Below are 19044 nucleotides of genomic sequence, written 5' to 3' on the forward strand. Positions count from 1 at the left end.
TAAGATGTTGGAGGATTTATTGTTACCTGCACTGGGTACAACCTGTTACTGAAGGTAACCTGCACCAGCCATTGCTAACATGCACTAGTGCAGGTTGTAAAGAGTGGAATCGCACCCTGGCTTGTCTGTACTTGTCTTCTAATATGATCTCACAATGCTACAGAGTGAAATGACAAACCCAAACATGATCAGATGTGGTTAAAAACAATTTACAACTTACATCAACATGTTTACATCTGAGGATATAGGACAGGGAGGATGGTTTCTTATAATGTGCATGGGCGGTTGCATTTCCTGCAAACCAAGGATAGAACAAAACTGCAATAGATACATAAATGCTTAACAAAGAAAAATCCAAATCTGTTCACAATGATACATTTGCTCGTAATCAAATTTCAGCAGAGACAGTCAAGCATTTAAAATACACAACATCCCAAGAACAGGGAACACAACAAACAAAAGGTACTCCTGATCTCTTGAAGTGGAAGAAAATTGATGACATGGTAAGGACAGTTCTGTTCACTTGTATATCTATCTTGTTGTCAAAGAAAAAGTCCATCAATTTTCATCAATTGTAGCTTAATCCATTTGCATGTGAAGAAGGTGACCAAACATATACAGTGTGGTTTTGACAGTCGATCGTTTAATGCTGAGAGGTCTGAGTCTATTTAAGGCTTAGTCATTACACATGCAGGTTGAACCTGTAAGGCTTGAGGAAGTCCTGGTCACTTAGAGAAGTATTCAATCTGAGCTGGTTTAGCCACCCAGCATCCTATGCCAGCCTGTACACAGTGCTCACACATAGCACGTTTTGAAACCTGGTATTCACTCGCCTTTTGCTTAGCTTCATGGAAGGTAGAAATCTTTAACAAATGAGGTTTCGGGGAAACCTTAGCAAGTTCACGAAATCTTGCCATGAAGCCAGCTTTGCACAATCGACTGGCCATTGAAGCACCTGTTTTGAATGGGGACCTGTAAAAGAAAGTACACAACATGGTTGCAAAATTATGTTTAACTTGGGATACACAGACATTTTTTTATGCAATCATCCATTAAAACTTTTGTTTGATGTTAAATAAAACATATTTTATTCACAAATATGAAAGGGATTGGGGTCAAATTATAAAACGTAAGATACCCGCTCCCTCATCTATCCTGGAGTGTGAGGCGGCCACGTTCCAATGTATGCTTTCAAAGGAATATGAGTTGGCCAGATTCAAACATAGTTTTATACAGGAGCTCTCAGGTTGCTAGACTCACTTGAGGTGTGAGGTGTCAAGTAACAATTTATTCATTCAAATTTGAGGAGGGTGATTGTTCCCACAGTAAAATACTGAGTTGTCCATATGATGCTATCTTGTCAATATGGTGTTCCTAACCATGAAGTACTATCACATAGGAACATACATATATCAAAGTAACGTTCATACTTAAAAGCAGCATTGGCAAGTTACAATGTTGCTGTGTTTGTACATACATTGGAGTGGTTTTCCCCGTGAAACCATCTGTGACCTCCACCTTGTCATCTCCCTCTGACCAGTTGACACTGAGAGACGTTGCATGTTGTCCGTCAGGGTAGTGGTGAGTGAAAGATATGGAGACTGGATGAAGGCGTGGATGGTTGATGTGATATGTAGACGACAAACTCTCACTTAACACATCGTATACACGACAACACACTGCACGGGAACAATGGCCATGGTCAAACTTTGAACCTATGTAAAGAAACCATAGCCTACAATTAAAATATTACTCTTGTTTAGACAACATATCTGCCCCTACAAAATAGCTGTTGGAAAAATGTTCAATAAACATCAATTGCTTTTGTTCTCTGCCATGTCACAACTGAGGTTATCTTTAAGCACCATTCACTGTTTCTGTTGGTTGAGGAAAGTGGCCTGTCTCATGGTGAATATACCTCATTTCACAATTTTGCAAGGCTCCCTTCAAATGATAAAATGGTGTGCATCTGTTCATGCTGTTGATTATGTGTAATCCTGACTGTTTCCGAACTGTAAATACACTACAAATATATTGTCAATACAGGATTATTCCACAGCATAACTATAGCATGGACTATGTTATAAGAACACAAAACTCCAACACTCAGTCACCTAGCTGGTGCCATTATAATTATTCTGCATAATCTACAGATACCATTGAGCACTTGTTTCTGAGCAGGTAGGAAGGAGCTCATTGTCATGTGGTGAGGACACCTTTGAATTCTCATATGTGATCCATCATTCTCACACACCTGTAGATGGGGAGCCATGCGAGATAACTAATATCAAAGATACTAAGATGGAATTAAATATAAGTGATTGGCTGCTCCATGATGATGACCAAAGTCTGCCACCACAAACCTTTGATCAACACATACCATTGGCCTATGAAGAGCTAATCAAGCTATAGACTTGTTGAAGTCACAACTGACTTTGTGTGCTAGCGATTATGTGCCTGACTCTGAGGGTGTGGGGTGTCGTATGGGACTCAACCCAACAAAACGTACAAGAATCTGTACTTTACTAAGAAAGTGTAATCCCAAATATAACATATGTTACATCTGACCACTTTCTAAATGGCATTGTGTAATCATGCACATTTTATGTCCTCGTAACATGCAGAGTGTCACACTTCATCCTGGCAACATTCTTCCCCGTATTCAAACTCAGTGAGCGGCACAAGCATATGTCAAAAACGATTTCAATGACATCACACTGTTCATATTTTTATACGTGCAAGAAACAAAATCATCTACATCTATGTTCTAACATTGTCAGTTTAGAGTGTTTAATCTACTTTGCATCATCTTTATTGCCTTGATGTGTCAGGCTGTTTTGTGTGGAAGGACACACTAGGTCACACTATGATGTTATGATGTGTATAACTGCGCCACTAGGATGAGAAAAAATGAAATATGATATCCTATTGAATCCTAAAGTGGCATGTTTCATAACATGTCTACCCCACGTTCAGTTGATAGATAAGTTTTGAAACAACAAGCTGTAAGATAAATCGTATCTGACAGACACTTGAGTTGTGTTCTCTACTGCATACCAAACCTTTAACTTGGGAACTTGTATATGTGTGAAAATGTGTAAGTACAATAATGGACTTCAGTATACAGCAATTAAATGTATACATTATTTATGCACAACACCGAAGGTCTGTTGATGTATTCAAAACAGCAATGTCGCTTACTTTTTCGCATGAGGAGGGCAGGTGAGAAAGTAAGTTTAAAGAAGTGGACCAAAGGGTCAATGAAGAGACAGGTAGCATCTGACAGGTGTAACAGGAAGTCAGAGGTATGATAGTGATATTAACTGGTGGAAGTAGCTAGAAATAGAAGGATGCAGTCCAAGTGAAGCTGGAGAAGTCAGAGAGTCTGCTGGGGGTATATCAAGGTCAAAAGTTATCAAAGCTAACAGACTGACACTCAACTGCGGACAGGGACAATGAAAACAACTTGAAGATGATGGATGAAAATGCATATATATCCGTATAAAGATGGTACAGTTATGAGAGAGTTATAACCACCACCTTGCTACATAGACCAGCTTTGAGAATCTTTGTAGAACTACTCCCTCATACCCATTAACAAACTGCCATCTGTCATCCACTGGCTTTATGTGGGTACATCCAATTCATCAAGGTAGTAGCTGGGGAGATGACCACCTTAAGCCAGAGATATGCCTGGTTGGGGCAGTTGGTGCTGGTGTGGATGATGGCAGGCTGAGTGATGTCAGTGGTGACTGATGGCAGGTGCACTGATGGCAGTGGTGACTGATGGCAGGCGGACTGATGGCAGTGGTGACTGATGGCAGGCGGACTGTTGGCAGGTGGACTGATGGCATTGGTGACTGATGGCAGGTGCACTGATGGCAGGCAGTGGTGACTGATGGCAGGTGGACTGATGGCAGTGGTGACTGATGGCAGGTGCACTGATGGCAGTGGTGACTGATGGCAGGTGCACTGATGGCAGTGGTGGCTGATGGCAGGTGCACTGATGGCAGGTGGAATGATGGCAGGTGCACTGATGGCAGGTGACTGATGGCAGGTGGACTGATGGCAGTGGTGACTGATGGCAGGCGGACTGATGGCAGGTGGACTGATGGCAGGCGGACTGATGGCAGTGGTGACTGATGGCAGGTGGACTGATGGCAGGTAGACTGATGGCAGGCTGACTTATGGCAGTGGTGACTGATGGCAGGTGCACTGATGGCAGTGGTGACTGATGGCAGGTGGACTGATGGCAGGCGGACTGATGGCAGTGGTGACTGATGGCAGGTGCACTGATGGCAGTGGTGACTGATGACTGATGGAGGTGACTGATGGCAGTGGTGACTGATGGCAGGCAGATGGCTGACTGATGGCAGTGGTGACTGCTGATCGCAGGTGCACTGATGGAAGTGGTGACTGATGGCAGGTGCACTGATGGCAGTGGTGACTGATGACAGGTGCACTGATGGCAGGTGCACTGTAGGCAGGTGCACTGATGGCAGTGGGGACTGATGGCAGGCAGACTGATGGCAGTGGTGACTGATGGCAGGCGGACTGATGGCAGTGGTGACTGATGGCAGTGGTGACTGATGGCAGGTGGCTGATGGCAGATGGCAGGTGACTGATGGCAGACTGTGGACTGATGGCAGCAGTGGTGACTGGTGACTGATGGCAGGCGGTGGGTGAAGATGGACTGATGGCAGGTGGACTGACTGATGATGGCAGGTGCACTGGATGGGCAGGTGCACTGATGGCAGTGGTGACTGATGGCAGGTGATGGCAGTGGTGACTGATGGCAGGGTGACTGATGGCAGGACTGATGCACTGATGGCAGTGATGGTGACTGATGGCAGGTGGTGACTGATGGCAGGTGGACTGATGGCAGTGGTGGTGACTGATGGCAGTGGTGACTGATGGCAGTGGTGACTGATGGCAGTGGTGACTGATGGCAGGTGGCAGTGGTGACTGGATGGCAGGTGACTGATGGCAGGTGGTGGCACTGATGATGGCAGGTGCACTGATGCACTGATGGCAGTGGTGACTGATGGCAGGCGGACTGATGGCAGTGGTGACTGATGGCAGGCTGACTGATGGCAGTGGTGACTGATGGCAGGTGCACTGATGGCAGCGGTGACTGATGGCAGGTGCACTGATGGCAACGGTGACTGATGACAGGTGCACTGATGGCAGGTGCACTGATGGCAGTGGGGACTGATGGCAGGCGGACTGATGGCAGTAGGGACTGATGGCAGGTGCACTGATGGCAGTGGTGACTGATGGCAGGTGCACTGATGGCAGTGGTGACTGATGGCAGGTGGACTGCTGGCAGTGGTGACTGATGGCAGGTGCACTGATGGCAGGCAGTGGTGACTGATGGCAGGTGGACTGATGGCAGTGGTGACTGATGGCAGGTGGACTGAAGGCAGTGGGGACTGATGGCAGTGGTGACTGATGGCAGGTGGACTGATGGCAGTGGGGACTGATGGCAGTGGCAGGTGGACTGATGGCATGGTACTGATGCTGGAGAGGGAGTGTTCTCAATATGCATGTTGATTGTTGAGATTTCCAGCATAGTTTGGATACTTGTGTTGTTGAACTCACCAGAAGATGATGTTGAAACAAGGATAAAAAAACGGATAAAATTAAAAGAACAGTTGTTTGTTAACCAGTTGCTGAGGGAGGGTTGAGAATGATTGATATATATGCCTATGTTGATGCATTGAAAGTAACATGGATTAGAAAATTACTTCAATTCGATTATGAAAGAAAGTGGAAACACCTGTTGATAGAAACTATTCCACAATATTTGAACCTCTCATTATTTGGTAGTGAATATCCACTTAAGCTTTCAAAATCTATGCAAAATGAGTTTTGGAAAGATACTCTAAATGCTTTTGCCAAATATAGTTATAAAAATAAACCAAATACCTATGAAGAGTTCCTTAAGGAACCCCTTTTTGTATAATAGAAACATAATTATAGATGGCAAATCGTTTTACAGTAAAAAGTTTTATGAACACGATATTGTTAATATTTACTGCTTACTGAATGATGATGGGAACTTTATGACACTTACACAATTTTGTCATAAAGTCTACAGGACAAATTTTCTTGAGTTTCATGGAATTGTAAAGACCATTAGTAAATACCTCAAAGCAACGGGTATCGAAAAAAGCTCAAATGTGATACTAGACAACTTTACGAGTCTAAGTATAATTAATCTCACTTCATGTAAAAAAGGATCAAAGAACTATTATTTTAAAATCGCAGAAAGTGAAGAAAAATTGAAGATTATTGAAAAATGGGAAGATGAAACTTTGATTAATATTAATTGGAATAATATCTTCATAAAACCCTTTAAAACCACTCATGATCCTAAATTAAGATGGATGCAATTCAGGCTGCTTCACAGAATCTATCCAGTCAATACATACCTGATTAAAATGCATATGGTCGAGAATTATTTTGTACATTTAGTAGTTCAGAGCCTGAATCCAGACTTCATCTTTTTTGACAAACAACGTCTCAGTGGATTGAGCAAAATTGTTCACACACCAGTATTATAAACCTTCAGGTTGATTTGATCCTTTTTGGTTGTTCTTCCACCTTTCGAACTGATGATACTCTTGATCTAATTCTGCTACTTGCTAAATATCATATATATATATATGTAAGCGGAAGAAAATCTCACCCACTTTAGATCACTTTAAGAAGGAATTGAAATACTATTATTTGATCGATAAAGTAAGATATTGGAATAAAGCACTGTTTAATGACTTTGAAAGGAAATGGGCAATGTATAAAAATCTAATTAATGAAAATTCATGACTTATTTACTTGTAGGTATATATGCATGGGAATGAAAGTGTGAAAGAATGATGTTTATATATTTATTTATTAATTACTTACTTATTTATTTACATTATTATTTATTTACTTATTTACTTATCTACTTATTATTATTTTTTTTCATTATCCTTTTTTACTATTTGAATATTATATGTTTTTAGTTTTCATGTCCTGTAGTACATATATAAATATTAACAAGGAGAACATGTAACATGTATACTAGTGGTGTAACGATTCATCGATAGTATCGATGTTTGCATCGTCAACTACTCGATACGAGTGCATCGATACAAAACACGTTTAGGCAATATATCAGGATATTTATATCGCGAGGGTCCATGATGCATCGATGTATCGCCACAAGAGACGATATATCCCGATACTACTTAAATATTACTTAAAGTTGTAGGGAGAATTGCATAAGTAATAGGAAGGGAGTCGCTTTCAAATTTTTCTGAATTTTAAAAAACAAACTGAACCTAAAAGGAATTTGTTTGTGTCTGCCATCTTTGTTACATGAACAAAGGAGTTAGTGTATAAGTGAAAGCATGTGAACAATCTCTGTGAACTGTAAAGACTTGTCTTTAAGTAATTGAAACATGTTTAGTTGTTTGACAAATAACACCATTTATTAACAGCTATGAACGATGTCTTAGCTTTGTTAAGAAAGAGAAGATAAAATTTAGAAAGCATACTTATGAGTTTTTTGCAGTGATTCTGGTATAAATTACTGTATAAATTGCCTGTGCTTGCAAGCATTGGTGCAGAAACACAACTTTCCAAGGGAAACCTAGAGCAAGGTATACTGAATATGTTTGATTGTACTTTCTTAAGCATTAAATGCTGAAACTTTATTACATGAACGGCCTTTTAAGTGTGTGTGAATGTAACACATGTTCTGCTGAATAACAAATAAAGATTCAGTCATTGTATCTATCATATATGTCCTGTTTTTAGGATTGTAAAGTATCGGGATAACTATCGTATCGCCATCACTGTATCGTGATGATAATCGTCTCGCAGGTTCCTTGCCAATACTTTCATGATATATCGTCTCGCCTCATTAAACTAGTATCGGGATATATCGTCTCGCCACTTAAGCCACCATACACAGCTCTAATGTATACAGGAATAAAATTTTAAAAAATAAATAAATACACATCTCGACATCTGTAATCATTCCTGCCCAATAAAACTGAGTCCCAAGAAGAGCCAGGGTCCTGTCCCTGCCCAAATGTCCCATGTCATCATGTAGACCTCAACTCTTTAACACTGGGGAACAATCAATTGATAGTAGCATGCTTCTACATCTGTAAGGCCATATTGGACGGTGAGTGAGTTTCACTGCCTGTAAAAAGATGAAGTGTCCGTGGTTGGGCATTTAATTACCATTCTAGATGAAGTCCAAAATGAAACAGATTTAGGAATCAGCTTCATGATAGGATTTCATCAGATGGCAAGGCGAGTGCAGTACATGAGATAAGTTGCCCAGTAGAGATAGAGCAGTTTGTGTGTGCGTGGATTCCCGCTCTAACCTTGACAAAGGATCTGCATCAACATTTCTTGCACACATACTCAAGTAGAAGTGAGAAGGCAGAGGTGGCAAGCTCTGTGAGTTGGCAATGCCTGGTTGCATCCAATATAGCGGAGGTTAGGACGTAAGTAAAGGGATTACTGTCAGTATTCACAGTGAATGAGCTGCTAATACAGCTAGTTAGCAAAGTAATACATCTGACAGTGACCAGGAGTGAAGCAAAGAACAGTTCAAAGTGTCCCCACTTGTCCAGTGTCTTGTCAGAACACTGCATTAAGGAAATTGCCAAATACTGTCAATTAGCACTAGACATCACATATATTGGTCAAATATATTGACATGAGCCCTCCCATTTGATGATCCCAAATCAAACAATATTTATTATTGTTAGTAATTCAAGAATACTACCTCTGTAACATAACTGCCATATATCCTGTATTTCAGCTGCAATCACACTAAACCCCAACATTCAGATACAATGGATGTTTCTTTCTCTGTGAACTAAACATAACTAGTTGTCTTCGCAGCAGCACTATCATCTTACACCTCTTCCATGTGTAAAGGCATGAAAGACTCACTCCTGTGTGTCCTGTAAACATCTGCTACATAGTTGCTCCCCTCCAGCACATGGCTATGTCATGCCACTAATTCTAATCCCATCTAAAATAATAACTAAATTCATGTACCATATATTATTGTAGATAAGCCAAATTTGGAAGACCAAAAAAAGCAGCCTGTAGAAGGGGCTCGGCATATCTACAGGTAACAATGACATCGGATCGCTTCACATGAATGAACAAGAGCAAACGACTTTGTCAGTGAAGATGTCAAATTTGCAATTAAACATTACTAGACAAGATTTTTTACCTTTTCAGTTAATAGTGTGTATTTGTCTCATTTATAGAGCCGGAAATAGCAATCAGCTGTGTACACGTTTCCCGGCGATCTACCAGTGATTTAGCATTCAATCCAGTGATCAACAGCATGGCATACAATGACAAGTGACTACCAGCCTGACTACCTGATCCCATTAGTCACCTCTTTCAAAAAGAATGGGTTGCTGAAGACCAATTCTAACCCGAGTCTTCTAGAGTGGCCATGATGTCATAGTATGATAGCTTGTGGGTAGGCTTTATTTTGGATCATGGGTAGTTATGGATAATGGTCAAGGATACCCAATAAAATAGATGTATGATGAATGGATATTTGGCAGGACTACATTGCATATCAAGATAGAGTCAACACACCAAGAAATTCTTGGGAGGTATTTTTTCCTAACTGGTTGACATATGATGGAGGGTTGAAGACATACCGACTATGATTGAGGACAGGTAGACAGGTTCCAGGAAGTGCGTGAAGAGTGCTCCCTGCAGTCCCAGTATGTTCCAGCGCAGCAGCTTGTCACTGCAGGACATGACCATGATGTCCTCACCAGCCTCAATGTCTGCCAGGCTCTGATATGGCTGCTGGTCTTCAGCCACAGGCAGCACAACACCTGAATAACAACAACAACAAAATCCAGGTAATTTCCGCACATTCTTAGCTTCATTATGTCCATTGTTGGTCCCTGTATCATCACTAAGTACTACTTCATATGAACTAATATCATTGGAAAAAAAAGAAAACATTGTAGCAAAAGGTACAACATTGATTTAGTAAATGTACCCATAATAGTTTTCGATTTTGAGTGAGTTTAGTTTTACGCTGCACTCAGTAATATTCCACCTATATGGCAGCGGTCTGTAAATAATCAATTCTAGACCGGATAATTCAGTGATCATCAGCATGAGCATCAATCTACGGAATTGGGATATGATGACATGTGTCAACCACGTCAGCGAGCCTGACCACCCGATCCTGTTAGTCACCTATTACGACAAACATGTGTTACTGAAGACCAAATTCTAACCCAAATCTTCATGGTTTGTGTTCCATTTTGAAAATCTCCACTTAAAAATACTTCAGCGATAAAGTCCAAACTTCTAAAAATAATATATTCTGGAAACAAAGAAAACAAAAGTGACAAGTAAAGTTTGTGAATGTGTACAATGTTCCATGGATAATCACTGCAGGTAGTACTGCAGTTTATGGTGGATATGTGTCTCAATATTTTTATTTAATTGTTGCCATCAAAGTTGTTGATTTCAGATGCAGTAACAATTTTGGATGCCTGGAACCCATTTCAGTTTCTGGAACCCATTTCAGGGGCTCACCAGTACCTTGACCAGACTATCTAAAACTCACATGCTGTACTTCCACAACTGACTTCAACTGATCCATTCAGGTAGCTCCTTGCAAGTTATCTTACCTCACACACAAATGTCGTTTTCTGATTGGCTGAGCGTTCTTCTATCTTTTTCAATGTACCCCGCTTACAAACGAGTAACATTTTCTATGAAACGAGTAACGTCTACCCGCTGGGAATGCCAAACTGTGGGAAATCATTTGGTACTTTGTGTTAGTAATTCTCAATCTTGAATAATTGAGTCACATATGATGTATGGAAATTACCAATGTTTTGGGAATGCAAATCGATGGAAGGGAGATAACTAAGTATTGACTAACTGCCTAACTCTGGTACTCCTTCTTATGATCAGATACCCGTGCTTCAAACAGTTGTTTAGTGACATAAATACATTGTTCACTGGTCCCTTGGGGCCCATGGGTTGATGTACAAACATAGACCAGTGAAAAACTCATAATGTCCCCCTCATGACCAGTGAACAACTCATAATGTCCCCCTCATTGACCAGTGAACAACTCATAATGTCCCCCTCATGACCAGTGAACAACTCATAATGTCCCCCTCATGACCAGTGAACAACTTATAATGTCCCCCTCATGACCAGTGAACAACTTATAATGTCCCCCTCATGACCAGTGAACAACTTATAATGTCCCCCTCATGACCAGTGAAAAACTAATAATGTCCCCCTCATGACCAGTGAACAACTTATAATGTCCCCCTCATGACCAGTGAACAACTCATAATGTCCCCCTCATTGACCAGTGAACAACTCATAATGTCCCCCTCATGACCAGTGAACAACTCATAATGTCCCCCTCATGACCAGTGAACAACTTATAATGTCCCCCTCATGACCAGTGAACAACTTTTAATGTCCCCCTCATGACCAGTGAAAAACTTATAATGTCCCCCTCATGACCAGTGAACAACTTATAATGTCCCCCTCATGACCAGTGAACAACTTTTAATGTCCCCCTCATGACCAGTGAAAAACTTATAATATCCCCCTCATGACCAGTGAACAACTTATAATGCCCCTCTCATGACCAGTGAACAACTTATAATGTCCCCCTCATGACCAGTGAACAACTTATAATGTTATACTCAGAAGATCACAACAAAAGGTGTACTTCCACAGCTGATTTCAACTGATCCATTCGGGTAGTTACTTGCAATATGTTATGCTCAGAAGATGCACAGAGCATGAACATAGAATAGGATGGGAATCATGTTTGTCAACAGCTTGAGGCTATGATAGTCTTAAGCCAACCTGCATTTCAGGCCTTAGAAATGTCTTTGTCAGCATGTGTCAGACAAAATATGAACCATCTTTCAGTATCAGCCAGAGGGAGTTTGATTGCTTTAATGGAACATACACAGTCAGGGTGATCCAGCGTAGTTCCAAGCGCAGGTATAAATTGGTCCTCAGCCACAAAGTCAGGCAGAGAGCATATCATGATAGATCATCATCATGACAGAAGCATGCACTTCAGAGACTGTCACCCTGGCTAAACAGAATAACCTGGCCTTCACAAGAAGTTTAAGTGGATCACATAGGACAGCAGAGAGAACTATTGATAAATCAGAATTTAGGCATATTTTATTGAGTGCCAACATCTTGAAGGAGGAAAGATAAGATAAGCTTTTTTAATATGGGATAGTTGCCAAGGGTTATGATGTAATGAAGAGCATTAATAGCCTTTAATTTCTTAAATCACAAAATATGTTATCTTTTATCACAGATAAAACAATTAACAACCATGGGCATTGTGACTTGGGCATCACCTAAACCACATTTCCTCCAAACTTGTCCATCTATTGAAAAGGAAGAGGGAAGTGTACAGACTCCCAAGATAAAGCACCAGCTGAGGAGGCAGATTAAGAAGACCCGAAGGTATATACTTTGTGAGATAGATTTATGTGAGATATGTCTATCTGGGAAAAGGCAAAATATATATCAAAGTGGTACTTGTAGAGAATCTTCCATCAGTAGACACAAGTATCTGGGAAATCAACGTCTTCTCAGACAAATTCCTAGCAAACATCCAATTATTCTCAATAATGAGAATATTTATAACGCACCTTTTCCAAGCTAGATATCCTTCTCAAAGCACACAATCTGATCATCATTACCCCGGATAACCCAAGCTACCTGTTAGGCAATAGTCTCACGACATATTTCACCAGGTACCCATTTTCTACTGGGTGAACAGAGGCAATTTTGAACAAACTCACTTGCTTAAGGTGAGAACACATGTATCACATGCACTTTGTTGTGGGGCAGGACTGAAGTCCTACAAACTCTCAAGCTGTCACACATGGTCACCCATCCAAGGACTCTCAATGCCCAAAGTTGTTTAACTTCAACTGATTTGTGACCTGAGCTCTATGCTCAGGACTACCAACCTCTTGTTTGATGGTTAAAAAGAACTAATATGATTTGTTTACTGTTTACATTTCATTTATAAGCATCTGTCATGGTATAATTCATGGCAATACTTTGTAACATTTCTGACTGAATCATAAAAATATTGAAATCTGTGATAAAAAGGCTGATATTTACCATCTTCATCTTTAACAGAGAGAAAACTGCATCCTTCAGCATCAAAGGAAGGGAAGTGAGCACCAAACTCAACCAGTTCCATGTTTTCTGGAGTCAAAGCACTCGATGGCCTGAAATGGAATAACCACCAGATCATTTCAGTGATACTATACAACAAATGCAACAGCTCTTGTTACTGGTTACGATAAAGTTAGTTAAACGGCTACGTTCATCCAGTGCATCCAGCATCAAACAAGGAGATGCATTCAAGACAATCAACAGAAAAGTATTCCCAGTACAGTGGAATCTGTCTATTATGGGCTGGCCTGAGACTGACTCATTTGTCCGGATCCGGATTAGTCAAATATTGCCATGATGAGTTACCTCACTTTATTAAGGACACACAATAACTTGGATAGTTTTCTTTTTGTTTTTTTATTTATACTCAAAACATGTAGTAACATACAACAATACATACATAAAAACATAAATATCTGGCACATAAAATAAAGATATAATGGCATAAAGTAAATAAGTTCACTTTCATTCACTGAGTTATTCTTATCACATTAAATTCAGTTGTTGGCGATCTATAGCCTGTTTTTATATTGTATTGTCCAAATAGTGATATCAGTTTTAACTTTCCTCACTAGTTTTAATTCTAATTGTGATATTCTAGTTGTTTTACTGTCCTTTGACGACAGGTTTATATGATATACACATGTTTCATTTCAATGTCAAATATGTTCTCGTCACGATATGGCTGAAATATTGCCGATGTGATGTAAAATCTTAACTCACCCACTCAATATCACATTAAATAATCTGTGTTTATAAAATTAATTAACCATTGAGAACAGAAGTAACAGTGATGTTTATTCAATGGGCTGTTATTTTAGTCAGCTACGTCCGGTTCTATCCCAAAAGTTCCACATCCCAAAACATCCACATCCCAATACTACCACACTTTGTTAAAACAACAACTCCTCACCTCCCCTTTTTATGTAATAGGATAGCCCAGCATGTGCACTGAACTGAAAAAACAGATAATGATCCTGATCACCTGACTGTTTTTCTTGTAATGTACTTTATAGGTGTAATTGAATAGTCCAGGAACTTTGGAGGAAGTGAACTTTCTTTTGATGCCCTAAACAGGGAACAGAAGAGTAGTAGAGACTTAGCAGAGTAGAGATTTCGTAGACAAGGGAGCAGTTAGTTAATAAATTTGACACATATATTGTATGAGATGTTGAAAGTGCTTCATTTCATCATCATGGCAGGTTTAGTGAAAGTGGAGTTTGTATTGTCTCAGAAAAGAACGCAACAGATCCATGTGAATGGCTATTTGTACAACAGGCATATTGTAAGACAGTCGTGCACACATTGGATATGTTCAAGTTCAAAGTGTAAGGCGAGATGTACAACTATCAGTATGCCAAAGCGTGTGCAGTCAACCAGAAATGTTGTTGTTATAAGCTGTGGAAGTTTTGGGAGGATACCGCTATGTCCGGATTACAAAGCAACGTTCTCATAGCATATTGAGTATCAAGACAGTTATTTTAGTCCATAATCCGTAATTGAGAGAGTCCGGATTATAATGTAAGCTTTAATGATAGATTAAGAACAATTTTGCTGGGACTCAGAGAGTAGTCTGGATTATGGAGAAAAACGGTTTACAGAGTCTTGATTTGACAGATTCCAGTGTACTATCAAGCACTGAGTTGCACTCCCCTTCTCTAGGTTTTGTCATTACCACCCAAACTTGAAACATACAACCATGGCAAGGAAAAAGTTACATATCCCTATCTAAATCAACTAAATGTGTATTACTTAATAATTTAATGTTGAAGGCACAATGTCACACATTTTCGACAAAATTTTGGTCTATAATATATATCTTGGAGCAAATGCACTCACTTTAGCTTCCTATTGATGCAATAAAAGACTTATTATCCCTCATGACTTGCTTGAAATCGATTATTGAAACTTCGAGGTGAAAACTTCAAAACAGAGAACACTTGCTATATATGGAATGTAAACAATTGCTCCGTACATCAAAAACTGTCGCACGCGGTGTTGTCTGTGTTAGCCGAACTGGTTTCAATCACAAGTTGTGCGTAAGATATTCTTAAAGAGTGCTCCAAGGGACATAACTCTGATAAAAGGGGTTGGCTAAAAATAATGTTTGATCCAAAATAATTTGTTTATATGACATATACTGTTTAACAATGATTGGCATTATTTCTCGTTTTTGCAACATTTATATATCATTCACAATGTAGATTCATCATGACATGTTTACTCTTCCTTCCATTGTATCCCGGAGCCGTATTCATATAAGCTTATGCTTGTTTACCAATCCGGTTCCTTTCATTCAAAATTAATATGTTTAAATCATAATGTTCAGCCAGTAGAGGCCACAAGAGTTGATTTAAAGCAACTTTGAATTAATTCATTTGAATGTTTTAATGTAATATTGTAATCTAAGTACGTAATTTTTTTCAGAATAAATGATATGGTAGCTTCCCTGAGGGCTGATAGTTAGTATTATTGAGAGAAATGCTGTATTTATTTTTAGAGAAGTGTTGTGATATAGTGCCTTTAAGTACTTACAATGAATCAGTAGTCAAATGATTCAAATATAACAAAACAAAGGTCATCTTGTTTTGATTACTGCAGTTAAGAATGAGCTGTTCAGGCCAACAAAAAGTTGTGTGCCTGCACATCATATTCTGACATTCACCTTTGACGAATAGGACCAACTTTCCACAGCACTGCCCCAATCCAGTAAGGTAAACATGCTTCAGCGCCGTTGAGCACCATATAGTGGAAACTAGGCGCTGTACAAATCCATCATTAGGGCTCCTTGCCACAAGGCAGGAGACCTATTGGAATCGTTAATGTTTTTATTATTTATTATTCCGCCGTATTTTGTACCAGTCCTACAAAAAGCACCGCTGGACAGAATCGCTTGAAAAAAATCACCATGGTGCCGACAGTGCTGAAGTTGTTTCTGCAAAAATCTCAAGGCTCTAGGCCCAATAGCAAAGGGGAGATAATTCAAAATTAATTCAAAATTTTCAATTTCCAAAGCAATAATCTCCGAAACTAAAAGTCCGATGACTACCAAATTTCTGGAGCAGGTCTGGAATCCGATTACCTTCAATTTCAACTGCAGGATCCGTTTGGCCGCCATATTGGATTTAAGGAAATTTCACGTTTTTGACGGGTAGGCATTTCTTCTACCCGTCACTGCAAGCGCTACGGCGTTCAACATTATCCGTGTGAATACAACGTATGGGAGGTAAAAGGAAAAAATACTGTTTGAGACGAGCCCCAAATGAAAGAAAAAGAGTGCCAAGCAAACTGACCGAAAACTCGAGGCACACCACACCAGAAATCACTAAAACAGACTATTAACATCGTACCAGTCATCATAAATGATACTTACACTCAAAACCCCAAAGTTTGGACAGATTTAATAAAATAGGGACTTCTTTTTATCACCGACGGCCCAGGGATACATTGCCGAATGTGTCATAAGTTTCATCGACATTTACAGCACAGCAGATTACCCGTGCAAAGCATGCAACAGTCTGAAGGAAAGCGCAAGGACAATATCTCCTATAAAGAGACTACCACTGCAAAGCGTGGTCCAGCGTGAGCGGGTTAAACACAAGCTAAACGATACTGAAGTAACAAATAGTATGTCTAAGTGTATTTTCAAAGACAACAGACGGACAAGTGAAATTCTATTTTCCTCACTGTATAGTTTCTATCTTTATTGGTTCTCTAGAGAGCGCAATGAAACTTTGCAGAATGTATCTCAAACGTTTGCTGATCATTTTCTGTTCATGATGAGAGCATAAACATGTGATTCTTTCCGTCGAATGGCACAGGTGTTATGTGCCAAAAACCCAGAGCGTTACACAAAATTAAAATACAGTGCAGTAGAGGTGTTATATCTTCATTGAAATTCAGTCTTTTGTAAGGGGTTTGTTTAGGCAGCTTTTAAAGACTGTCAATGAATGAGTGTTCCTGGTCATAGTAAAAGTTGTAGCTGTGGTCTAAGGGGGGTAACTCTGGTCTAGCTGAAGGAAGCGCTAGTAAAATATTTCCACACCCATCACTCGCCGGCTTTGCATGGATTTTAAAACTTCATATGTGACCTTTATTGAGCTGTTAGGTGTATTTCCAGTATATATACCTGCTCTCGATTCACTATTCATTTGCAACAGCCCGATTGTAACAGTGTAATGGATACTGATACAAAACTACTGAAGTACCTTAACTGCTGTGTAATCACAAGTTCACTTAGCGTGAGCGTGAGTGTGACTGAGTGAGTGAGTGAGTTTAGTTTTACGCCACACTTAGCGATATTCAAGCTGTATGTCCGCGGTCTGTATATAATCGAGTCTGGACCAGACAATCCAGTGATTATCAGCATGAACATTGATCTGTGCAATTGGGAACCGATGACATGTGTCAACTAAGCTCAGCGTGAGAGAAACAGTGTTGTGGATATTGTACGGGCGCTTTGTGTCCCATTTCAACTTGGCTGTTGTTGATATTTAAATGGAAATTGTATCTACACTCACCCAAAAATAAACACCATAAACAACCACATTTTCAGTAAAAAGAAATAAATTATTAGCAATTGAACGTGCATTATTCTTTTTCCTTCGAATCTCTAATCAAGCCAACAGCTGTTTCCAAAGCCATAAGTGCAATTACCCATACCATACAACACAATCCTTTGTTTCTAACCCTAAAAATATAAGAATTCAAAGTTTACTACTGAAGTATTTCTCATTACAAACAGTGATATGATCCATATCAGCTATAGCCTTTACTGCTTTCGACATCTGCATGACAGGTACCAAATGGCTAGAAATTATCCAATCCAAGGAGCCCTCAATGTTGCTCGCGACTTTAATTATTATTTATTATTATTAAGTGCCCTACCCTAGGTTTAATATTAAATGTAAATATCGTTTTTGAGACAAGGTAACCTCAAAGAGATTTTTCAATATTATGACCTTGACTTTTGACCTCATTGAATGTGCCATAGAATTACCAAGGTTCATATTCACTGCCACAGATAGTTTGTGCTAATTTCTATGCCACATTCCAGCATAATTACAATACTTACCATCTCTTTTTATGGGTACCAAGTTACATGAAACATCCTTTTGATCTTTGACATGAAGAAAATTGACATTTAATGTGGGACAATTTGTTGGGAAACATTTTAGTCCTGTAAGGTAAGCATGCTTCTGAAACAGTTTCAGGCTGAACAAAAACTCGTGACCTTGAGCTTTCACTAAGTAAGCTGAATTCGTTCCTAACGGCCATTCTGAAAAAGTGTTTGATAGAAATACATCCAATGCTTATCATCAGAAACATCAGACCTGATATCAAACAATTGCCCTCTTGAGTGTTGCTAGGATGCCATCACAGGGCATTGTTTTGCAGATGTGCACTGAGGCACACCACAATAGCCTACCATAAGACCAAATTTAGGATTGGCAGACCAATAACCGACGTTACAAAAGCAATAACCAGCCTGTTTATATACAGGTTTTTCCAGAGTTCTGGTGATGTTGAGAAATTTGACATATCTTATAATTTAGAAGACCACATCTTTTTGCTCTGACTACTACTCCAAAACGTAATCGTGTTCCATCAAGCTTTTCTGGAGAATAAAGAAATGTAATTTTTAGAGTAAAATTGATATTTTATACTTATCCTGACTCATGCTCTTTTTGCTTGTCTTCTTCTTCTTGCGAACATAGTGGAACACTTGTATCTCCCTAATTGAAGCTCCCTTCAATGTAAAATCACTAATTAGTACACCACGAGTTACCTCCC

General features: G+C 39.7%; 1 protein-coding gene across 3 annotated transcripts in view; it reads right to left on the reverse strand.

Annotated features, from left to right (window-relative positions):
- Positions 1-19044, reverse strand: part of LOC124290713 (adenosine deaminase domain-containing protein 1-like) — an 85961-nt gene continuing 66917 nt past the window's right edge. For all 3 annotated transcript variants that reach the window (XM_046727516.1, XM_046727515.1, XM_046727517.1), the window contains exons 9-12: positions 13195-13304; positions 9696-9878; positions 1478-1715; positions 1-972 (exon numbers count right to left, since the gene is read on the reverse strand). In XM_046727516.1, coding sequence (XP_046583472.1) covers positions 726-972; positions 1478-1715; positions 9696-9878; positions 13195-13304 — 778 coding nt within the window. In that variant the 3' untranslated portion in view covers positions 1-725. The remainder of the gene's footprint in view (positions 973-1477; positions 1716-9695; positions 9879-13194; positions 13305-19044) is intronic.

This window comes from Haliotis rubra, unplaced genomic scaffold (genome assembly GCF_003918875.1).
Source record: "Haliotis rubra isolate DU_JTF1 unplaced genomic scaffold, ASM391887v1 Scf471, whole genome shotgun sequence".
NCBI lineage: Eukaryota > Metazoa > Mollusca > Gastropoda > Lepetellida > Haliotidae > Haliotis > Haliotis rubra.